The sequence below is a fragment of the Puma concolor genome, chromosome D2 (assembly GCF_028749965.1).
Source record: "Puma concolor isolate L17-30 chromosome D2, mPumCon1.1.hap2, whole genome shotgun sequence".
In the NCBI taxonomy this organism is placed as follows: domain Eukaryota; kingdom Metazoa; phylum Chordata; class Mammalia; order Carnivora; family Felidae; genus Puma; species Puma concolor.
The window spans coordinates 30,594,674-30,620,169 of record NC_141677.1 but is presented as its reverse complement, the minus strand read 5'-3'; the positions used below and the strand labels follow the sequence as shown (position 1 = coordinate 30,620,169).

General features: G+C 41.6%; 1 protein-coding gene across 5 annotated transcripts in view; it reads right to left on the bottom strand.

Annotated features, from left to right (window-relative positions):
• TET1 (tet methylcytosine dioxygenase 1) overlaps positions 1-24,752 on the bottom strand; it is a 138,054-nt gene extending 113,302 nt beyond the window's left edge. For 3 of the 5 annotated variants that reach the window (XM_086679858.1, XM_086679861.1, XM_086679862.1), the window contains exons 1-2: positions 24,339-24,752; positions 14,519-16,547 (exon numbers count right to left, since the gene is read on the bottom strand). In XM_086679858.1, coding sequence (XP_086535984.1) covers positions 14,519-16,426 — 1,908 coding nt within the window. In that variant the 5' untranslated portion in view covers positions 16,427-16,547; positions 24,339-24,752. Of the gene's footprint in view, positions 1-14,518; positions 16,548-17,136; positions 17,276-24,338 lie in introns of those variants that run through there. The other 2 variants (XM_086679860.1, XM_086679859.1) reach the window with 2 other exon arrangements.
• Between the last annotated feature and the right edge of the window lie 744 nt (positions 24,753-25,496).

The window sequence follows — 25,496 nt, the reverse complement described above, 5'->3', positions numbered from 1 at the left end:
TAGTAGACCCTCAATAAACGTTAATTTCTATCTTCTTCCTTTCCTTTGCCAGTTTCCTGTTTCAAGTCAAAGAAGTTTAAATTTTGTTAAAATCTTATGTACCCAATTAGCAATGAAGATAGAGTTCCCTAGTTGTTAGTTCTTTAAAAAAGATAAAAGTTAAACACTATTGTTTTGTTTTCCTGGTTTTTAAACTTTTGTTTGTTTTAACATCTCATAATGCACTTGAAAATACAATTAGGTGGGGGCGCCTGGGTGCTCAGTTGGTTGAGCTATTGGCTTCAGCTCAGGTCATGATCTCACGGCTTGTAGTTTTGAGCCCTGCATCTGGCTCTGTGCTGACAGCTCAGAGCCTGGAGCCTACTTCAGATTGTCTCCCTCTCTCTCTGCCCCTCCCCCACTCACATTCTCTCTCTCTCTCTCTCTCTCTCTCTCTCTCTCTCGTTCGCTCACTCTCTCTCAAAAAAAAAGTAAAAGAAAAAAGAAAGAAAGAAAATGGAATTAGGTGAATAAAGGCATTTGAATTTCTATATTACCTAGGACCAATCTCCCTTCAGTTTTGTATTAACTCCTAAACAATTTACTTACACACACACACACACACACACACACACACACACACACACACACACGGCTTCCTAAATCTAAACAGTATCAACTCTGCCCAAATTTCATTCCTTGCATAAACTGTGGACTTCCATTGCCTTATCTTCCCACTTCCTCCTGTCTTGATCCTATGTTTGCTCTTTAACGTAAAATTCACCACAAAATGATACTGCATATGAAATCTATATGAAAAGGGCACCTGGGTGGCTCAGTTGGTTGAACGTCCAACTTCTGCTCAGGTCATGATCTCACGGGTCATGGTTCAAGCACCACAAAGCACCACATGGGGCTCGATGCTGTCAGCTCAGAGCCTGCTTTGGATCCTTTATCCCCCTCTCTCTGCCCCTCCCCTGCTTGCATTCTCCCATAAATAAATAAATAAATAAATAAATAAATAAATAAATAAATAATCTGATATGAAAATAAACTGTAGTGTAAGTGTCTAGAATACAGCAAACACCAAAACCCTCTCATTATACAAAGAAAAAAACTGTACCATCATCATCTCACTGGAAACCACAACTATAATTCTATATCACATGGGAACAGTGAAACCAATTCATTCATAAGGCACCTTAATCCTCCAAAGAAAATGCTTTTGCAGATACTGCAAAACTCTGGGTACTGGCTACTTCTGAGTACTTCAATTGCTTTGCTCTAAATAACATGAATCAAGTGGCAAGAGGGAAATGGCTGAAAGTAATGAAATGAATACACAAATCTCTTCAAGGATGTAATAACCACCACGTTTAGGCACCTAGTGTTTAGCAGGCACACTGCCAGGCCTTTTATAGACATCACTTCTGCTCCTCAAGTCACAGGTCTGTCACAATGTTACGAATAGATCCATTCTCATACTGATGACCATGTGGGGAATAATCAAAACTCAGTATAACTGGTTTTTCCTTATCTGTAGGAATAGTTGTCAATTTCATTCCTTCAAATTTGTAAAAGAGTGGTATGATTCTCTTACCTGTTTTACTTTTGGGAAGCGAGAGACATAATTGCACAGTTCTACGAAATCTAATAAAAGTCACGGACCATCTCTCCAGAAAAATGCATATAAAAATAATATACTGTAAACTAATATAACACTGTATGTTAACTATACTGAAATATATATATATGGCATAAAAATTTAAGTTTTACTTAATTTATTTTTTTAATTTACATCCAAGTTAGTTAGCAATATATGCTCAACAATTTCAGTAGATTCCTTAATGCCTCTTACCTGTTTAGACCATCCCCCCCCACAACCCCTCCAGTAACCCTGTTTGTTCTTGTTCTCCATATTTAAGAGTCTCTTATGTTTTTGTCCCCCTCCCTGTTTTTATATTGTTTTTGCTTCCCTTCCCTTATGTTCATCTGTTTTGTATCCTAAAGTCCTCATCTGAGTGAAGTCCTATGATATTTGTCTCTCTGACTAATTTCACTTAGCATAATACCCTCTAGTTCCATCCACGTAGTTGTGAATGGCAAGATTTCATTCTTTTTGATTACAGCATATAATTTTGAGGCAATGGGATCACAGAACACTGAAGCCCATCCTGATTAAAAAGCCTCTAATGCAGAAATTCTATTTTTATGATTACTGAAATACTGTATGAGTGTTGGGATCATTTAAACTGGGATCAGTGGTGCCTGGGTGCCTCAGCTGGTTAAGCTTCCAACTTCAACTCAGGTTCATGATCTCAAAGTTTGTGGGTTTGAGTCCTGAGTCAGGCTCTATGCTGATAGCTCAGAGCCTAGAGCCTGCTTCAGGTTCTGTGTCTCCCTCTCTCTCTGCCCCTCCCCAGCTAGCACTCTCTCCCTCAAAAATAAATAAACATTAAAAATTTAAAAAATAAACTGGGATCAAATTGGTCTTAGAAATTCTTGTCTAGCAACCAAAATGCATGTGCAAATTTTAGTAGGACTAAAGAACTAATATAATGATAGCAATTTAAAATTTTTGGGGCGCCTGGGTGGCGCAGTCGGTTAAGCGTCCGACTTCAGCCAGGTCACGATCTCGCGGTCCGGGAGTTCGAGCCCCGCGTCGGGCTCTGGGCCGATGGCTCAGAGCCTGGAGCCTGTTTCCGATTCTGTGTCTCCCTCTCTCTCTGCCCCTCCCCCGTTCATGCTCTGTCTCTCTCTGTCCCAAAAATAAATAAACGTTGAAAAAAAAATTAAAAAAAAATAAAATAAAAAAAAATAAAATTTTTGGTGTTTCTGCAAATGCTAAAAATTCATCAAGTACCTAATCTGATCTGGCTAGTATCCAGTCATTAGTTAGAAATGCTGAAATGCTACCTCAATCACCATCTTTGAGAAAGCAAATAAGATGTGTTAACCAAAAAACAATGTAACAGAAACTTCAGTCTCTCATTTTGGGAGAAGGAAATAAACCCGACTTTCCAAAAAATACCTTTACTGTAAATACAAACCTCAGGTTTCTAAAAATGGTAAAGATTTGGAAACCATTAGGCATTAACATTAGAAAAATACTAAGTATTTTGGTTACGCTAATACTTTTAGCTTGAAATAAAGGACTAATGATTCCAGTATCAAGGAAAAATCTGAAATAGAAAACAAGATTTATCCTGAAAAAAGTTCACTGCCTAACAAAAAAAACTGTAAGAAATTGAAGCATCCAGCAATGGAAAATAATTTAGTAGGGTTAAGTTTATTTTTCACAGTTTTTAAGTCTTTACAAAATTTTAATTACAAGGGAAAATGTGAAAAAAAGAGAAGAAACACATTTACCTGATTTGACTTCAACTATGTGTTTTTAATGCAGAAAAAATACTCAATTTTTTATATATATGCCATAAACCAATATATGTATGGGGGTTACCTCTAGTAGAATTATAGTTCTTTTTTTCTTGCTCCTAAACTTCCTTTTTTTTAATTAAAAAGTTTTTTGGTTTTTTTAGTTAACAGGGTTTCTTTGGTAATATTTATTTATGTATTTATTTTTAATTTTTTTTAATGTTTTATTTTTATTTTTGAGAGAGAGAGAGAGACAGAGACAGAGTGTGAGCAGGGGAGGGGCAGACAGAGGGAGACACAGAATCTGAAGCAGTCTCCAGGCTCTGAGCACAGAGCCCAACGCAGGGCTCGAAGCCACAAAACTTGAGATCATGACCTGATCTTATGTCGGAAGCTTAACCCACTGAGCCACCCAGGTGCCCCAATATTTATTTTTGAGAGAAAGAGACAGCATACAAGCAGGGGAGAGGCAGAGAGAGATGGGGACAGAGGATCCAAAGTGGTCTCTGCACTGAGAGCAAAAAGCCTGATGCGGGGTCAAACTCGTGAACTTAGAGATCATGACCTGAGCCAAAGTTGGAGGCTTAACCAACTGAACCACCCAGGCGCCGTCCCCTCGCTTTTTTTTAACATGTTTATTTATTTTGAAAGAGAGAGAGAGTGGGGAGGGGGAGGCAGAGAGTTTGAGAGAGAATCCCAAGCAGATTCCCTGCTGTCAGCACAGAGCCAACACTTGGGGCTCGAACTCAGGAACCATGAGAGCATGCTTGCCCTGTGCCAAAATCAAAAGTCAGACACTCAACCGATTGAGACAGCCAGGCGCCCCCAATGTATCTTTTTCTTTCTTTTTTTTTTTTTTTCCAACGTTTTTTATTTATTTTTGGGACAGAGACAGACAGAGCATGAGCGGGGGAGGGGCAGAGAGAGAGGGAGACACAGAAGACTCCGAGCCATCAGCCCAGAGCCTGACGCGGGGCTCGAACTCACGGAGCGCGAGATCGTGACCTGGCTGAAGTCGGACGCTTAACCGACTGCGCCACCCAGGCGCCCCCCAATGTATCTTTTTCGAAAGCACACTGCAGGGGTGATTAGATGGCTCAGTTGGTTAAGCATCTAACTTGAGCTCAGGTCATGATCTCACGGTTCATGAGTTGGAGCCCCCCATCGGGCTCTGTGCTGAGAGCTCAGATACTGGAGCCTGCTTCAGATTCTGTCTCTCTCTCTCTCTCTCTCTCTCTCTCCCCCTTCCTCCGCTTATGCTCGGTCTCTATCAAAAACAAATAAACTTTGAAAAATAAAATGTTTAAAAAGCACATTGCAAATCATCATTATACCCTATATGTACCTATCTATATGTGTCAAGCAACTCTTGATCTTGGGGTTGTAAGTTCCAGCCCCACGTTGGGTGTAGAGATTAGTGAATAAAAAAATCTTTTTAAAAATAAAGTAAATTTAAAAAATAAAAAGATACATTGCTATGTCAGAGATACACTGAAGTCTTAACATTTTTATTTTTTTTAATTTTAGAGAGAGGGTGTGCATGAGCAGAGGAGAGGAGCAGAGGGGGAGACAGAGAGAGAGAGAGAGGGAGGGAGTGAGAGAGAGGGAGAGAGGTGGGGGGTGGGGAGAGAGAGAGAGACAGGGAGAATCCCCAAAAGGTTCCATGCTCAGTATGGATTCTCACATGGGGCTGGATCCCATGACCCTGTAATCATGACCCTAGCTGAAATCAAGAGATGGACACGCAACCAAGTGAGCCACCCAGGTGTCTCCCATTTTTTTCAAAGTCTTACATTTTTTATAAGATTTCATTCTTTCATTTATTAACTGAATCATTTGTTCACCAAACATTTATTGAGCAATTATTATGTGCCAGTACCTGCTAAATCCTAGGCTTGGGCTTTGAAGTAATTTAAACATCTCACTTCTAATCACTTTTCTCTCTGAAGGGGAACACTGACTTTTTTTTAAGTTTATTTGAGAGAGAGAGAGAGAGAGAGAGAAGAGTCTGAGTGGGGGAGGGGCAGAGAGAGAGAAAGAGAGAGAGAGAGAGAGAGAGAGAGAGAGAGAGAGAGAATGAATTCCAAGCAGGCTCCACACTGACAGTATAGAGCCAGATATGGAGCTTTAACTCAGAAACTGTGGGATCATGACCTGAGCTGAGACCAAGAGCCAGACACTTAACTGACTGAGCTACCCAGGCACCTCTATGACTTTCTTTTAAGAACTGTGACTCAATAATTTTTTTTAGTTTATTTATTATTTTTTAAATAATCTCTACACCCAACATGGGGCTCGAACTCACAACCGGAGATCAAGAGTCACATGCTCTTCTGACTGAGCCAGCCAGGTGCCCCTGTGACTGAGTATTAATGGAACATAATTAAAGTGGAAGAAAAGCAAGATTTCTCTTTTGTTTCCTTCATAGTCAGCTGAAGAGCTGATGATAATTAGCCAAGCTTTCTGGATACTCATGACTTGAGTACTGAATCTCATTATCAGATTAATAATCTGAATTACTTTGATTAGTTTGATTCACTTGCTAGTTGTATTATTTTAATATGATAATAATGAAAAAAGAGAAGAGCTCGCCTCTCTCCTGGTAACACAAGTACCACATGTATCAAAGTGCAACAATGACTGGCTACTTTATAAAGAGAATGACTGTTGCAGCTTTGAAATCATGAACTCTTGAAATACTATTTTGGAACATGAAAACCAAGAGTCTGACCAACAAAAGGAACTATGGAGTTAAGTTCTGTAGTAAAGTGAACATGTACCATACTATGGTGCTCACTATCATATAATAGTATAATGTGGATAATACCGACACTAGATGAAGGTGTTCTCCAGTTCCACACACTTTCCTTCTTGGTTAAGATGATATACACAAAATGGCAGGTAAGATTTGAACCATATTGACAAGATTCTGGAAACTAACACCTGAGGTCAGAATCAATCAAGGTCACCATGGTTTTGTTGACATAGTTGGGGTTTACACATGCAAGGATCCTAGACACCAAAGGGTTTTTTCCCTACAGTCAGCTCTGTCCTGGATATGCTACCAAAGCCTCAGTAATGATCCAAAGAGATTCCTTAAAGGCATATTTAAGGACATACAACATCTGCCCTCAATTGAAGGAGTTAGTAGCAAAAATTTGTTCCATATGCCGTATACAACATAAACCAAAATGAGTTCCGACTGTTTATAAATACTAAAAAAGCAGTAGCCAGGAGAGGCTTGTCCCACCTCACTCCCACTAGAATGAATAAAATAAAATAAAACAAATATGTCAGCCAATTCTGAAATGATAGCTCTGGAACTAGACTGTTACCACACTATTCACAAAATAGTGGACAGTCAGTGGCTCAATTTGTATCATACAATACTACTGGACTTTTAGCTTTGCCAAGTATAACTTATGGGGGTATTGTTATTCGTCCAGAGAGAATATGCATTAGCTAAGAAGATAGCATGGTAACGGCACATTTTACAGTGTTTTCTAGTATACTGCTATTTAATCTGACCAAACATATAATAACCCTTCAATACTTTGGGGAAAAAATCATTAACTAGAGTAAATACAAGAGATTATTTCAATTTGGCAGCCAAATAAATCAACAACTGCTTGTTGATTTAATTAATGCTAATTAAATGTGTGATGTACTATACCCCGACCATTAGGATACAGATATATAATTCAATATCCTGCGCTCAGAAACATATCAACAAAACAGCTGTGTTTTGTTTACTTTTGTTTTTGTACACACTAAACATTATTTGCAAAAGTGTAGTCTGGCCAAACACCTACTCTCTGCCTCTAAAAAGTACCCCCTTTCCTTTTTTTTTTCCTTACTTGTAACATTATCAAACAAACAGGGTAATGCATAGGTCATAAAATGCTAAATTACAAATACACAGAGGGATCATCAGCCAAGAGTAAAATCCTAGATGCCTATGAATTATAAAGTTAGTGGTTTTAATTATTTGCATTTTGGACTCAGACAGTAACCTGAACTAAATTTGGCAGAAAAATAACATTTTATATTTCAGCCAAAAGGTATCTCTGCGGAGACTATCTAACCACCTTGTTGACAAATAAAAACAATTCTTTGTGGGAGACAAAAATGTGATCTATGACCAAAAAAAGCAATAGTAGCTAGCTTTTTGGGAAATGGCACATGCTAAGTATATTTTAGACAAAAAAATTTTTTTAACAATTCTGTTTTTGAAATATACATTTGTTTAGGGCACTTGGGTGCCTCAGTTGGTTAAACGTAGACTCTTGATTTCGGCTCAGGTAATGATCTCATGGGTTCATGAGATAGACCCCAACATCAGGTCCTACACTGCTAGTGTGGAGACTGCTTGAGATTCTCTCTCTCCCTCTCTCTTCATCACAATAAATAAACATTAAAAAAAAATTATCGGGGTGCCTGGGTGGCTCAGTCGATTAAGCATCTGACTTCAGCTCAGGTCATGATCTCCAAGTTCAAGAGTTCAAACCCTGTATCAGGCTCTGTGCTGACAGCTCAGAGCCTGGAGCCTGCTTAGGATTCTCTGTCTCCCTCTCTCTCTGCCCCTCCTACCAGTGCTCAGGCACACTCACACTCTCTCTCTCTCTCAAAAATAAACAAACATTAAAAAAAATTTTTTTAAAGAATAACTTAAAAAAAATAATTATCCATCTTGACTCCTTATACCATACGCAGAAGTCAATTCCCGATATACTTTACATCTAAATGTGAAAAGTTAAAAAAGTGACTTTTTAAAATTTATTTATTTATTTTTGAGGAGGGGAGGGGCAGAAAGGGAGAGAGAATCCCAAGCAGACTCCGCGCTGTTAGCACTGAGACTGAGGTGGGGCTCGAATGCACAAACTATGAGTTCATTTCCTGAGCCAAAATCAAGAGACAGATGCTTAACCGACTGAGCCACCCAGGAGCCCCAAATAGACAAAATTTTCTTAAACAGGACATAAAGGAAAGAAAGCATTGTTAAGTTGAACATTGAAGTTAAAATTTTCCATTCATTAAAAAGCATGATGGGGGGGCGCCTGGGTGGCTCAGTCGGTTGAGTGTCCGAATTCAGCTCAGGTCACCATCTCACAGTTCGTGAGTTCGAGCCCCGCGTCAGGCTCTGGGCTGATGGCTCAGAGCCTGGAGCCTGCTTCCGATTCTGTGTCTCCCTCTCTCTCTGCCCCTGCCCCATTCATGCTCTGTCTCTCTCTGTCTCAAAAATAAATAAACATTAAAAAAAAAAAAATTAAAAAAAAAAAAAAAAGCATGATGGGTTGCCTGGGTGGTTCAGTGGGTTGAGCGTCTGATACGATCTCAGTTTGTTTGTGAATTCGAGCCCCACATCGGGCTGACTGCTGTCAGTCTGTCAGTGCAGAGCCTGCTTCAGAGCCTCTGTTCTCCTCTCTCTGCACCTCCCCTGATTGCACTCTCCTAAAAATAAAAATATTTCAAAAATTTAAAAAAAAATTTTTTATCAATAAAACATAATGGGGGTGCCTGGGTGGCACAGTAGGTTAAATCCTCCAACTCTTGATCTCTGCTCAGGTCATGATCTCATCGTTCATGAATTTGAGCCCCCCAAGGGGCTCTGCACTCATGGTGCAGAGCCTGCTTGGGACTCTGTCTCTCCTTCTCTCTGCCCCTCCCCCACTTTTGTGCACACTCTCTCTTTCAAAATAAATGAATAAACTTAAAAAAATTTTTTTCAACATAATAAATTCTTAAATAAACTTTAAAAAGGCATAATAAACTCTTATAAACCAATAATGAAAAGGCAGAAAAACCAATTTAAAGATGGACAAGACTATCTAAATGGCTAAGAAGCAACTAAAAAGTAGCTCAATTTCATTAGTTATCAAGAAAATACTATGTAGTGGTACCACTACACATCCAAAAAAGTGATTTAAGAAGACAGAAAATAGCAAATGTTGACAAGGATGTGGAGCAAGTAGAACTCTCATACATGACTGATGAAGAGTCTTAATTGAACAACCACAGCTGTTGAGTAATAATGAAAGCTAAACATCTGCATAGTCTATGACCCAGCAATTCCATTCCTAGGAATATACAATAGAACACACACATATATTCACCAAAAGACATTCATGATAATGTGCACAGTAGCAGTACTGTTCATTAAGAGTAGAATGGATGAGGGGCACCTGGGTGGCTCAGTCGGTTGAGCATCTGACTTCGGCTCAGGTCGTGATCTCACGGTCCGTGAGTTCAAGCCCCATGTCGGGATCTGTGCTGGGCTCTGTGCTGACAGCATGGAGCCTGGAGCCTGCTTTGAGTCTGTGTCTCCCTCTCTCTGACCCTCCCCTGTTCATGCTCTGTCTCTCTCTGTCTCAAAAATAAATAAAAACATTAAAAAAATTTTTTAAAAAACAGACACTTGCTAATATCATAAAAAAAAAAAGAGTAGAATGGATGAATGTATTGTGATATAAACATACAATGGAACACCATACTGCAATAAAAATGAATAACTATAAGCAACATTACTGAATATTAAGCAAAGAAACCAGAAACAAGAGTTTACAATTGTTGTTTGTTCCCTCAGAATGAACTTCCCTCAGAGAAGTGTTCCCTATGTTCTCCTCTGCCTCTCCAGCACTTTTGGATGGGCAGATCTATCTACTGCCAGAGTAAGGACAACATAATACATTCTTCAGGATCAGCTTTGTCAGTGATAAAAGTGACCTTTTGGAGGAGGGGAAGAGCGAGAGAGAGCAAAAAATATGAATATCAAGTAGAGGGGGAAATGTGAAATAGAATATCAACAGGGGTGTCTGGGTGGCTCAGTCGGTTGAGTGTTGGACTCTGATTTCGGCTCACATCATGATCTCACCGATCAGGGCATCCAGCCCTCTGTCAGACTCTGCAAAGACAGCGCTGAGCCTACGTGGGATTCTCTCTCTCCCTCTCTCTACCCCTTCCCTGTGTGCACCCTCTCTCTATGAAAATAAATTAACATTTTTTTAAAATGTGGTTTTAAAGAATACAAACAAAATGGGGGAACCTGGCTGGCTCCATCAGTAGAGCATGAGACTCTTGATCTCAGGATTCTAAGCTTGAGCCCCAAGGTAAGTATAGAGATTACTTAAAAATAAAAATCTTGAAAAAAAGGAGGAAAATCTCTTAGAGTCGAAAGCTAAGCTCGCTAATAGATTTAGAAGAAATGATGGAAACAGAATCACTATTTGGCAGCCATCAGGCAAAACTCACTAATAAATGTAAAACTAGGGGGTAAAAGTTTGAGGGATAGCAGGATATTTACAAAGTCTCAGTCTCCCTATAAGATATTCATTAAGTATATAAAGTGAAAACTACTGACTTTACAATGGAGAATTCTGGAAGATATTACCTTAAGCAAGAGATCAAAATTAAGATCATAGGAGTGCCTGGGTGGCTCAGTAGGTTAAGCGTCCAACTTCAGCTCAGGTCTTGATCTCAGGGTTCATGAGTCTACTAAGCCCTGCATCAGGGTCTCTGCTGTCAGTGCAGAGCCTGCTTTGAATCCTGTCTCTCTCTCTCTCTCTCTCTCTCTCTCTCTCTCTCTCTGCCCTTCCCCTGCTCATGCTCTACCTCAGTCTGTCTCTCAAAATAAATAAATCTTTAAAAAAAATAAGATCATAATAGTAGGACAAACTGACATCATGTCCCACCTGATAAGAAAACATTCCTACAAAAATGTATAACCCAAACCTCATCATGAGGAAACATTAAACAGACTCAAATTACAAAATAAGTGATCTGCACTTTGTAAAAGTATCATAAAGGACGAATCCTGAGGAACTGTCCTATGACACCCCCCGAAAAAAGAGTATGTATTGTATGATTCTATTTATATCAAATTCTAGAAAATAAAAAATCTATAGTGACAAAAGATACTATTTGCCTAAACAGAAAGGGTGCAGGGAGGGGGTAGGGACTACAAAGGGGCACAAAGGAATTTTTGGAGGTGATGGCTTTTGTGCTAATAGTTGCATAGTGTATACATTATGTCATAGCTATCAAATTATATACTTTATACTCTCTCTTTTTAAAAAAAAATTTTTTTAATGTTTACTCATTTTTGAGAGACAGAGAGAGACAGAGTATGAGCGGGGAAGGGGCAGAGAGAGAGGGAGACACAGAATCGGAAGCAAACTCCAGGCTCTGAGCTGTCAGCACAGAGCCCGACATGGGGCTCAAACTCACGAACTGCGAGATCATGACCTGAGCTGAAGTTGGACGCTTAACCGACTGAGCCACCCAGGCACCCCCCCCCTTTTTTAAGTTTATTTATTTTTGAGAGAGAGAGAGAGAGTGCGTGGGTGAAGGAGGGGAAGAGAGAGGGGGAGACAGAGAATCTCTGTGCTATCAGCAGAGACCAATGCAAGCCTGACTCAGGGCTGGAACCCACAAACCATGAGATCATGACCTGAGCCGAAATCAAGAGTCAGATGCTTAATCAACTGAGTCACCCAGGTGTCCCTGCTTTATATTGTCTTATCATTTAACTTATTTAGCACATATCACCATGCCAAGTCTAGGCAGGCACTAGAAAAACAACCTGGGGAACACACACAAATAGTTGTGGCACAGTGAGGGGTGAGTGAATGGGTGGAGTCTTGTCAGATAGGGAAAGGAAGAATGTGTACCATAAACATGGACACTGAAGTTGGAACACACATGGTGAGCTTGGGGAAATACAAGGAGCTGGATACTACTGAAACTTCAAGATTAATATGAGAAGCAGTGACAACAAACAAGACAGAGGTCAGCTGTGTCAAGATCTTGAAGATCTTGTATTTCATGCTAAGAAACTAGGCTTCACCTATACTTGGCAGGCACCAAAAGCTTTGCTCTATTTTTGTTTTGTTTTGAGTGAGATATATCACACATACAGAAGAGCACTAAATGTATTTAGGTAAGAGAATCATCAGGGATTTAGAAAGAAAACTCAGACTGTATTTAAGGAGAGGTTGTTCAACATCCTGACTTCTCTGCTAGCCAGTACACTTACAACTATATCCCCAGTGCACAACCCAGAGTTGAAGTGCAGTAAATACTTGCTGTGAGAGAGAGAACACTGAAATTGTCCCAATAAGGGATAAAGGCATCGTCTATAGAAGTGGCTAAGAAAATGGAGAGGAAGGAGTGCTCAGATCTCATAAACAAGAAATCTAGAGGAGGGAGAGGAAGGGATCAATGATGACTGAATTTTCCATTCGGGGTGACAATGCAGACAGTAAGCCATTAAGCCAAATATGTAATGACAAAAGAGGAGCAGGTCTAGGAAAAAAGAAAACAAATTCACTTACACCTATCAGGGACAGAGTGAGTACCTTCGGCAATGATGCCATTTGGGAATCTTACAAATCAGGAACTTACAAGGGAGGTCTCTGCTGTAAGATACTGCTGCTGCTAGGTATTGTCCATGTACGTTTGTAAACCATCAGGTTGCTGGCCACTCCCACATTTGTGAAGCGACTTGAGTAAAAATTACTCATTGCAGTAAGGTTTGGAATAACAGAGTATTTTATTTATTTAAAAAATTTTTGTAACATTTATTCAGTTTTGAGAGACAGAGTGTGAGCGGGAGAGGGGCAGAGAGAGGGAGACACAGAATCTAAAGCAGGCTCCAGGCTCTGAGCTGTCAGCACAGAGCCCGACCTGAGCTGAACTAGGATGCTTAACTGACTGAGCCACCCAGGTGCCCTTGGAATAACAGAGTATTTTAGAAACACCTTAGGGGTGCCTGGGTGGCTCAGTCGGTTAAACGTCCAACTCTTGATTTTGGCTCAGGTCATGATTTCATGGTTCATGGATTCACAAGCCCCACATCGGGCTTTGCATAGACTGTGGAGTCTGCTTGGGATTCTCTCTCTCCCTCTCTCTCTCTGCCTCTCCCCTGCTCACTCTCGCTCTCTATCTCAAAATAAATAAATAAACATTAAAAATTTTTAAGGAAAGCAAAAATAATATGCAAACAAGGAAGGGGACAAAACATAAGAGACTCCTAAATATAGAGAACAAACAGGGTTGTTGGAGGGGGAGTGGGCTGAATGGATAAGGGACATTAAGGAAGATACTTGTTGGGATGAGCACTGGGTGTTATACATGGGGGACGAATCATTGGAATCTACTCCTGAAATCATTGTTGCGCTATATGCTAACTAAGTTGGATGTAAATTAAAATATTAATTAATTAAAAAATTTTTTTTTAATTTAAAGAAACACCTTAAATGCCCATCAATATATGATTGGTTAAATGTCTGATCTCTTGTTTGCAATGGGTCAAATAGAAAGTCAGCATTTTGGATAGATAAGAATGAAATAGAAAAGACTAACTTAAATTTAAGCTCACAATACTTTAAAATTAATCTCTTCTACTATACCTTTATTCACAGCAGACACAAAATAAGCATACCTTCAAGTGAGTGATCTAAAAATCATAAAACACCAAGTTGGCATGTGTTTTAAAGGTCTGAAAAGCAAGTTTAAGTATTAACCAAGTTCCATAAAAAGTCTAAGTCAACCAATACTTTTAGTGCCTTAGGTTCATCAACTGTAATAATGAGAACTAAGGTTTATGTACCACTTTAGAGTTTACAAATTCTTTTTAACTTCTGATGACCATTTAATCCTAACCACATGAGATATGTAGAGCAAGTGGAAATCACCTACCAAAAGGTGCGATGAAAGCTTTATTGTTGTTTCACCTTCAAGGCAAATTTTCAAAATTAACGATACCGACCATTTTATTCTTTCAAAAGAAAAGAAGTTTAACTCCTCTGGTTCCTCAAGCTGCAAGGGAGTTAATGAATGTTCCACTGTTAATTTAAATTTAAGTTAAACCTGTAACTTCCAAAAAAAGACACACAACTAGCCAAAATAAGGCAAAGTGGGAATCTTTGCAAAACCATGTTTCATGTCACTGCTCTGTCTCATCAAATCCTTTAATGTAAAATTTTATGTTCTAGTTTTGTGAGACAAATTCTAAAAATAAGCTAATGTATCACTGCACAAGACATATTTCAGGTAGATCCATACATTCTTATAGATAATATAACATTTTATCAAAGTAAAGTGTTCTGCACAAATCACTCTATGAAAGTCTTACAGGCGTCTCCCAGCCCCTGGGACGTTTACTTACCTCTGAAGGCACAATGACGGATGGTTTCTTTTTCAGTTCCTCACATTTCCTCTTCTTACAGATCTGATGGCTATTCTTTCTGTTCTTACAGTAAGTACATTCACCACAATTGGTCTTCTGCTGGCAGGGCCCACACACCCCACACCGCTTTCGTTTCTTCTTTTCCAAAGTAGGTAGCAAAGTTGTATAGGAGGAAGGGGAGGCCCTGGCAATTGAACCTGGCCTAGATACCACTGTGGTATTGATGTCAACCATGCTGGTCACGCTGATCTGGGAGCTCCCTCCTTCCAATTTGCTGGGACCAGCCTGGGAGAGTTGGGTAATGCCCTGTGAAGCATGGAAGAGTCCTCTCTCAGGGGCTAAGGTGAATGCCTGAGTGTTAGCTGGCAGAAAGCTTATATGAACCTGCTTCTGATTTTCTATATTGCTAATAGTCATCACAGGAGGTACCGAACTTATCTCAGAGTTTAATGATGGCTGAGGAGCGTGACCTGAGCCCAAAGGCAAAATCTGCATTGCTCCCTGGACCTCGAGCCCATATGAAACAGTGCTCTGGGGCTCAGGCCATTCTGGGAGAACACTATAGGTAGCAATTGGGTTTAGCGGAGCAGGAACAAAGATAGGTGGGTCTGAGGCAGTACCGCCACCCATCCCAAGGATTTGTTGGTCTAGGATAGCACCAAAGACCTCTCCTTGGACTGGAATAGCACCAGGAATCTCTGGTGGGGCTGGAGTCTCATCCAGAGCCTCTCTGTGTACTGGGTTAGCACCAGGAACTTCCCATTGATGTGGGACAGCACTAAAAGCCTGTCCTAGGACAGGGGTGGTATCAGGAATTGCCTGTTGATCTGGGGTAGCTTTGAGTACCTCTTGATTATCTGGTTTAGCACCAAGCGTTCCTTGTTCAGAGCTTGCCAAGAGGAGTTTTATTAATGAGGTAGGATATATTGACCCACCAATGGACAAACAGTTTCTAAGGTCCAATTCAGGTATAACCTTATTAAAGCTGGAGGTGGGGTAGCAATCATGTTCACTTTTGATAGGATCCAGGTAAGAATCAGATAGCTTAAGAGATTCTACTCGTGAACCCAAATCTTCTAACTGAATGCTGGAGTTTCCTTCGTAAGTAACCTTGAGGGCTGCTCTTTGGAGCAAAGGAGCACACAGAGTGTCCTGAGCAAACATTCTAGGGGAATCACTTGTATCAGTCAATGTCTCTTTAGAGAATAGTCCTTCACCACCATGTGTCCCTTCCAATGACCCAGAAGGGATCTCTACTGCAGGACCACTGTGAGTGGAGATATTTATTTTGGTATCCTCCACCTTTTGGGACCAAGACTGGGTTGTCTCTTGGCTCTCACCTTCAATTAAAGATGCATTTTGTACACCAATTAGATTCTCTGTATCAGGAGCAATTAGGGGAACTTGGGTTGGAATTGAATCATTTTCTGAGTGTTTCACTCCTTTGTCAGTAACTACATTACAATCACATTCATGTTGCTTTTCTAAATGCTTAGCAGGTGGAATTTTCTTAGGTTTGGCTATGATCACTGGAGGTTGGGAGAGTCGTCTGCTAAGAGAGGTACTTCGGAGAGCCATTGTAAACCCATTGCAAGTTAAGGATTCTGGGTTCTGAAAAAGAACCTCAGTCCTATCCAAATTCATTCGTGCCGCTCCAGCTCTTGTCAGAAGGCTTCTGACTGGCATAGGTGTTTTGGGTTCTATTTTTTTCTTAACATCTCTTTCTTGAATTAATTGCTTTACTCCTTTTCCAGGGCTCACAGTCTTGACTGATGCCACATTTTTATTGGCTAGCTTAGATGTCTTCTTCAGTTGGCTGCTTTTCTTTCTGTTTAGATCTTCCCTCCTGATTAGTCTGGAAGGTCTTGCATGGCGGGATCGAGACATAGCTACAGAGTAGGAATAAATGAAAGGGCACAAGGAACAGAGTCATTGGTCCTTTGGAAAGTCTCGCCTCTGAGGAGAATCTGAATGTACCATGGTTGAGTTCAGCCCACAAAATTTTGGTCTGAAATAACAAAAAAAAAAACATTGGAAGTGAGTCTTTTTCCTATGTATTCTCCCATTTGAAATAAAATACTAACAATTATTAATCAAAATTGGGAATGAGAACGTTTACTGCAAAAGAAAAATATAATAAACACAAAAGATACTAACATATCCTTTAAACCCCAGATTCACAAATAAAGCTCCTTTAATTACTGTGACAAATGATTTAGCTGATGAAGTTCTACGAACAGGGTAAGCATGTGGGTTATTCTACATTAGAAACCACAATTGTTGTAGGTACATGTAGTTTAAAGATCAAATCCCAATCTTTACAAATTTTGGATACTTAAAAAATTATCTGTTAATCTTTCCTCAGCATATCACCACACAAGATGAGGTATCATCTGGTAAAACCAGAGAAGTTTATATAATTCAAGAAACTCTACTTGGAGATCTAGTAATATTAATACCACATTCCAATTAATAATCTACAAATTTTAAGCTTTACACATGCACACAAAAATGGCATAAAATCTTAGGAGTTAGTATTGACAGATTAGGTTACAGATAAGACTCACGGGTCCAACAAATATCTGTTGAGTACCTACTATGTATAAGGAAGGCATTGTGGTGGGCACTGCCCACACCCAGAAATGAGGTCCCTCTTTTCTCTTTCACCCGACTTAATCCAAAGACTGCTGGTTCTAAATCCCTTCTACCAAGGATCCCAAAAGTCTCATGATGAATGCCTAGGCAAGGAAATTGGAAATAAAGAGAAAATGAGATAATTAGAACAGTAAAGCATACTAGGCAAGCAACTATTATTTGAAAGGTAAGCAAGAAAAAGGAGAAAATGAAAGGGGACTAAGAGCTACCACTGTCTTTTGGTCTCCTTTGATTGCTTACCCTAACCCAAAATAAGACCAAACTATGAGCAAGAATGAAGCTCACCATACAAGATGTATCAGTCTATTCCCTAAAGATCACAGAATCAAGAGTGGGACAGCTGGGTTGGTGAGGATTCTTTAACAGTTAACATGTTGTTGGATTTGTAAGAAAATATGTTGTAGGAGAATAGTTACCAAAAACTTGGTCTGCAACCAAGTGATCAACAGTCTGTGGCAAAATCAGGGGCAAAAAGGGCAGTATAAAGTTTTTCCATAAAGTTGAATTTATTCATTTTAGACAACTCTTCCTTACTCTGAAATGCCTCCCTGTTTTCTCTCATTAAAATGTCCTTTCTTTTAGAAAAGTAAAAGTCCTTTATTTTTTTGAAAAGGTAGGGATAGATTTATTTTATAATGTTATTACTTGGCCAAGTAAAAACTTGACAGCCCTCTATCATTCTCAAGTTGTGCATTTGTTTTTGTGGCACTGATCTGATCCAGGTAATCCTGGGACACACTGGTGGGTTTAGTAGCTAGAGAGGAGATGTGCCCCATCAGAAAGCTGCGAGTTTGAATTTGTGATCACCTGCTAGTTCCTTCCACATCCTATTTAACTGAATCAAGGTTTCTACATCTGAACTGAGGTCGTTTTGAGGTATCATTGGGCTCCTACAGGAAAAGCTTATGTGAGGTTGAGGAGGGAGCAGGGAAGGTAGGAGAAGGACTTTGGAAACAGGCAGACTTGGGTTCAGTTTCCAGCTCAGAAACATTACTAGCCATGTGATTCTGATAAATTCTTCAGTCTCTCTATACCTCAATTTCCTCATGTGTAATAGAATAGGAAGCATAATAGTACTGACCTCACTGGGTTACCATGAGAATAAAATGAGATGAGTTGTATAAACACTTAGCATAGTGCTGGCATATACTTAGGTGTTTAATAATAAATGGGAACTTAAAAAAAATAAAGGCTGCTTATAACTCCAAAAAACAAAAAAAGAGAGATAAGCTAAATGGTTATCATTATGGAATCAGTTTAACCCAGTCTGCCATACACTGCAAAACAAGATTTAGTTCTTCTGTTTCTGTTATCACCTAACACATAGTAAGCTACACACTGCAATAAAAGACCCCAGAGCACTCATTGAGTTAAAGTCAAAGCATTGTGCCTTTAGGATATTTTTCTCGGGGCGCCTGGGTGGCTCAGTTGGTTAAGCGTCCGACTTTGGCTCAGGTCATGATCTCATGGTTTGTGGGTTTGAGCCCCATGTCGGGCTCTGTGCTGACAGCTCAGAGCCTGGAGCCTGCTTCAGATTCTGGGTCTCCCTCTCTCTCTGACCCTCCCCCATTCATGCTCTGTCTCTCTCTGTTTCAAAAATTAATAAACATTAAAAAAAAAAATTAAGATATTTTTCTCTCTGTGCCCCTCCTGCGCTCTCTATCTCTCAAAATAAATAAGTAAACTTTAAAAAGAAATAATGAGGGGCGCCTGGGTGGCGCAGTCGGTTGAGCGTCCGACTTCAGCCAGGTCACGATCTCGCGGTCCGGGAGTTCGAGCCCCACGTCGGGCTCTGGGCTGATGGCTCAGAGCCTGGAGCCTGTTTCCGATTCTGTGTCTCCCTCTCTCTCTGCCCCTCCCCCGTTCATGCTCTGTCTCTCCCTGTCCCAAAAATAAATAAACGTTGAAAAAAAAAAAATAAATAAAAAAAATAAAATAAAATAAAAAGAAATAATGATAGCCTTTTTGTTTCTTATTTTTTTTAAGATTTTATTTTTAAGAAATCTCTACACCCAGTGTGGGGCTCAAACTCACAACCTTGAGATCAAGAGTCAGAAGCTCCCCAACTGAGCCAGCCAGGCACCCCAAGACAGATTTTTGATTTTTTACTTAATTTTTCCCCCAAGACAGACTTTTTAATTATTTTATTTTTTAATGTGTATTTATTTATTTTTGAGAGGCAGACATTGAGTGAGCATGAGCGGGAGGGGGAGAGAGAGAGAGAGAGAGAGAGAGAGAGAGAGAGAGAGAGGAAGACAGAGAGTCCAATGCAGTCTCAAAGCCATCAGTGCAGAGTCCATGAGGGGCTTGGGGCTTGAACTCACAAACTGAGAGATCATGACCTCAGCTAAGGATGGCCAATTGAGCCACTCAGGCAAGTGCCCTGTCCCCCCCTCAAGACAGACTTTTTAAATGGGCAGCGATAACATTAACTACAAGAAAAATAAGTTTGATAAATGTGTGCTAAATACAAACACTAGACTGGAGAATGCTGGAGTTCTTGGTATCTAAACTTACTGCTTTCCCCCTTTAAAAAAAAAAAAAAAGGTTTTTGGCTTGCACTAATTTTTTGGCTGTGAAAAACTGTTAGATATTTTCTCCAAAGACCATTGCTTTTTGTACCAGTATTTTTAGAAAACAAAAGACATTCCAATTCTAATCTCCAGAAAGTCAGCAGTCTTTATAAGGATGTTTTTTCAGATAGCAAAAAGCAGTCCTTTCCATTCTTTAGAAATTCAACAATATCAGTATAAGCTTGCTTTATCTCTTGTATCAAGATTGCATTTCTAAAAAATTATTAGGAGCATATAATCTAGGTATTGCAATAGGCCACGAAAATTAAAATTCACGTTATGTAGGCAAGTAATCTGGATATACCAGAAGGTGTCATGGGATCTGCCTTTGAAAGTAGTTTATAAATTGATCTCAGCCTCATATATTCTTTTATATTTTTAAATTAAAGTGCTTTAGAAATTCAGCCTTGTAATTAAGATAATGTTTACCATTCAAACCTTATCTCCTGAAAAAGAGCCTGCCAAGGAAATGGAAAAGGTATGAGCAACATGGATTGGGAAGATGTGGTCTCTTTAAATGGTAACAGCCTTTTTATGAGATCGTGAAAGAGGCCAATGACCCCTGAAAAACCCAACTGCAGGGGAGAAACCACTGGGTACCACCCAGCCAAAGAAATAGACAATCAGAAACAAAATAAGGGCTCCCACAAGATCCTAATTTTATCACCCAAGGCTCCAATGATGAAATGTGACCTTCTTTTGTGATAAACTAAGTTATCCCCAGGGCTGAACTCTGGGAGGAGAGGCAACAAGCTTTTTTTGAAATTTGTGGGGGGAAAAAACAATGCAGTCCATTCTATTAAATAGGTTCCTATTTAAATATGAAGTTATCCCCACAGATCTCCTGAAAATTATTTTCCTTGTTAACCTGTACACATTATTAAATGCTCCATTTCCCCCTTTTTTGTTACTTTTATTTATTATAGAGTACTTAAGTCCTACAAAAAGGTATATTTACAACCAAAAAGTAATTCCACTTACATTTTTCATTTCTGATGAAAATTGACGTTTCAATATTTCTCAAAATCAATTTTATTCTACCCTAGAATATACTGAAGAGTTCTGAGTGCTACAGAGATAGATATAGGATAACACGATCAGAGCAGAAAATAAGAGAATAGGGTCTCTGTTATTAAATACAGATCATAGGTCCTAATTATTTGCAATTGATACTATTCTGTGGGTTCTTATTTTCCTGGAAGAGAAAACAAAATGAAACAAGCAAACAAAACTCCCAACAATTGTGAGATATAAAACGTTAGTTAACAAATCTTTTCACCACAGGGCACCACAAATAAAAATTCTTTTTACTAAAATATCCTTCTGATGTAGAGGACTAGAGCAGTAGGAGATTCAAGAGGCCAACACATAATTTGAAACATGAAAAGACATGATGCCAACCTAAAGTAGAGAGTATAAGGTTAAAGACAGAGGGAAGAAGTGGCAGGAGCAGGCAATAAATATTTGACTGTCTAAGGATTGACTAATTATTCACAAATAATTTAAACTTAACCTAACCAAACTGGTGAGCAAATAGGATCAGGTATTGTCCTCAATATTATTTGAGCTTACTAAGTACTCAATCTTTCCCTACAGAGGGCCTTTTTTATAATTACTGAAGTAATTCCCTGGTCTAGAAAATAAAAAGTGACTTCATGAACTATGTCAGTTGTCTGTAAAGGACAATATTGACAACAGCACCATGTCAGAAAATTCTCTCCCACCTCCATCCCTCCTCCTTCTCCTGGATCTCCCAAAGTCCCTTGGGCAGGAAGTGGCTGAACTGATGTAACCATCCAGCCCGCATGTCAATTTAAAATTATATTGCAACCCTTCCCACTACCAGCAGTGGCCAAAAAAGTGGTGAGTATTTGCATTCATATGGCTGGAGGCAAAAGAAGCTCTGATTTCAGAGTCACTCCATTCAGCTCCTTAGAATTTAAAGGCTACTGCACTTGACTGAGAAATACAAGACTTACAACATTTCTTTTAAAAGGCACCACCTGACTTAGTTTCCTCCAGCAACTAAGTTCTACATCTAAAGGAAGAGGAGGTGGGCGGGCGGCTTGCAGTTCCTAGATAGTCTTCTACCACAGGAAGTGTGAGAGCCCTCTGCACAAGGAAAGGCTGTTCAAGGAAACTCACTAGAATGCCAGCAGATTTAGTCAAAGGCTCCTTCCATATGTAAAACACCCCTGCTGCCCTGCAGAGAGCAAGAAAAAAAAAGGCCTAAGAGAGCCACAGAAAAGGGAAGGGAGAAGTTAAAATGGAGATGGAAGGATTCTTCCAAAAACAAGAAAAGTATAAAACACACTGGGAATAGTAAAAAGCATAAGAAGGAAGAAAATGTCTAAAGGGGAAGGGGGAGTGGGCGAAAAACTAAGGGGAAGACTTTTGTAGTAATAAAGCTAGAATGTAAAAAAGATAACTGGGATCAAAACGCTGAAGCCTAAAGGTAAAAAGACCTAGGGGAGAGAAAAAAGAAATTTAATTGTGCAGGGAAAGAAAAATAGATGCAAAGAGAGAGTGGGGGAGGGGATGGACAAACCAGATAAAGAAGATTGGAGAGGGAAGAGAAACAAAGAGCAGAAACAGTGGTGATCCAAACCTCAGACCCATCAATTCTGGAAAACCAGAGCTGAGTGCCATAGTTAATTCTCATTATAATGGTAAGTGATGGTCGCAGAGTTGTAAATCTGAGCTACTAATCTGTGCAAAGAGAAAGGGACAGTGTGTGCTAATAACTCCAGAATATCTTGATTCTGAAGTTTAACCGAAATCATAACCTGGCTTTAAACACTGTCAGAGGCTGACAACCAACCTATTTAAGATCCCTTACTTGGGGAGGGAAGTGTAACCCAAAACTGGTAAAATCAGGAAACACGCCCAAAATCACAGTGCCGAAGTCTTTCAGTTCTTGGAAATAATACGGACTAATCTCCAAGCATCTCCTTATCTATGCACCTATCTGGTGCACCACCCTTGTTTAATTGTAGTCATACATTCCTGATATGCTCTAAATAATTCTTGCCCTAACTGGTTAACAAGCCCCAAATACATGAGTATAGATGCATATATATTTGGCATCTTGGGCCTTAAGAAACCATCGTCTTTATTTTACTTCATATCGTCGGAGGGGGAGGAGAAGGGAAGGTGAGCACATTTCGTTCAGGGCAGACCTGAGGCTGCTACCCTACAGCGCCGCCCTTCAACTCATCCCGGTGCGGTGCGCAGCGCACCCGGCGGACACTAGACCGTGCACCTTATCTTTAACTCGCTTAAGTCTCGAAGCACTTAACCTTTATCTCTTCATAAGCTATTACCATTACGTATTGTGCAGCTCATTTGGTGCCCGAGAGTGGAACCGGGGAGAAGTGGCACAGGGGTGACCTATGCAAAATGGTTAATTTGGGAAAATGACGAGTTGGGGGCGGGGGAAAGACTCCTAATCCAAGCAATTTTTGTTCTTGGTGATATATTCATTTTTATTGGGTCAGAAATGCGCAATTTGGGTTCCCCATTCACGTGGAAGGCTGCTGGGGCGGGTCGGTAACCTCCTGACCACTTTTAGTGGAACTATACGGACTGCAAGTAGCCCTTCCAGAAGCTCTATCAGTTGAGGGTGTGGGTGAGAAGCAGGGCCGGGAAGGGAGGAAGAGAGGAGAGGGGGAGAGGGAGAGAGATCCAGCCCCGTCCCTCCACGACACGTGAAGTGCCTGCGGCCCTGGCCGGGACTCGGCCCCTCCCGGACGGCACCGCTGGTCGGAGGCACCCAGCTCTGCGCACCTCCCACCCCGGGGGCCAGCTCCCCGGACCCTGCGGGTGGGACTGACCAGACCGCAACGGCAGCGCGCTCCGCAACCCGGTGGCGCCCAAAAGAGGTTTTCAAAAGCCATTTTGACAGAACACTAATTCTACTCCCTATTCCCTACTTCCCGGATCGCTGTAACTCCAGGTCACCTCGGGTCAGACTCTAAAGTTTCATCTATGAAGTCCCTTCCCCGAAATGCTCAGGGAGGGAAGTGCCAACAGTTTCCCAAAGAAATCTGTCCCCTACACAAGCATGGGGGAGGGAGAAACCCTGTTTGGGGGTGCGCTTGATTGTGCGCCAGGACGGGCTCCTCAACCGCAACTTGCCCTAACTCTGCCTTCTCACCTTAAGGAGCCAGACCTGCGACTCTCCTACGAGGCGCATCAGTCTCCGGCACTTTCAGGGATCCCCGCAGGCACACTTGCCCTCCCCCAAGCCCGGTTTGCGGCGGCGCCCGGGGTCCGAGCCCGCGGCGCCCCCGCCCCGCTCCCCTCGTCCAGCGCCGCAGCTGGGCCTCCGGGGCCGGCGGCCGCGTCCTCCGGCCGGGAGCATTGTTTACCACCCGCAACAAAAGCGCCCCAAGCGGCTCGGGGCAGGGGGTCGCCGCGGGGAGTGGGCCCACCCTAGCGGACCCGGAGGACCCGCGGACGCCGAGCTCCGGCCCTCACCCAGCCCTAGCCGAGTACCGCCCCTCGCACCCCCTTCCGGCGTCGGTGTGAGGGTCCCTGCAACCCTGCCCTCTGCCCCAGCCCCAACTCACCACTGGCCGGCGCCGGCTCCGAGGGCAGCGCGCGTGCCCCAGGCTCCAAGCCCGCACCAGCCCTCGGGTAAACTTTCCAACTCGCGCTGGTCCCCACAACTTGAGAGCCCAGAGTCTCGGCGGGCACGAGGGGCGCGAGCGGGCCCCGGGCGGACACCTACCGGCTGCCTGGCAGGGTCAGGGCCCGAGACCCTGGGGTGGGCGGCAGCTTCCCAAAGGTCCACAGAGGAGAAGCAGGTAGAGTTGCATGACTGGGGCGGGGCAGGGGGTTGTCCCAGGGGGCAGACCCGGGAGCCGAGGGGCCGGCGGCTGCGCGCACAAAGCAGTGCGGGAGCGGATTGCGCTGCCACTCCCCGCCAGGTCAGCCCCCCGGAGCAGTAGTGTCTCCCCAGGACAGACCTCTGGGAGTGAAGCAGGGGCTCTGCCTTTGCTGGACCCTGCACCGCTGAGCGAGAGTCAAAACGCGAGCTGGATTTCCCCAAACTGGAGCTGGACTCCCCTCTCGACCCTTACCCCTCCCCTTAGCCCTCCTCTCTCATAACACCTTTGTGTGGGGTGTGTGTGTGTGTGTGTGTGTGTGTGTGTGTGTGTGTGTGTGTGTGATGTCAAAGGAGAGTATTGGATAGGGAGAGAGGTGTTAAGGTTTTCTTGTCATTATCTTTTTTCGGAGGAGTTCTTGGGCTGAGAGAAAAATTTTAGGGTTTCTAAATTGAATGTTTATAGATAGATCAAGGGAGTGCCAGATCAGAGATGACACAACTGAGCAATATCTGGGTTGCAGACAATGGTAAACTGCCCTCAACACTAAAGAGAGGCCAGAGGACGGTTGTGTTTCCTTGACTCAACACTTGATGTCTGCAGATGTCATAACATTTTTTGTTAGCTATCTGGCCTTGTATGTTGAGGGTGGTCATATTCACTTTATGGATGAAAAATTGAAAACATCGGAAGAAGTAAGTTTTCAGCATTAAAAGGAATAACCAAGGGGCGCCTGGGTGGCGCAGTCGGTTAAGCGTCCGACTTCAGCCAGGTCACGATCTCGCGGTCCGGGAGTTCGAGCCCCGCGTCGGGCTCTGGGCTGATGGCTCGGAGCCTGGAGCCTGTTTCCGATTCTGTGTCTCCCTCTCTCTCTGCCCCTCCCCCGTTCATGCTCTGTCT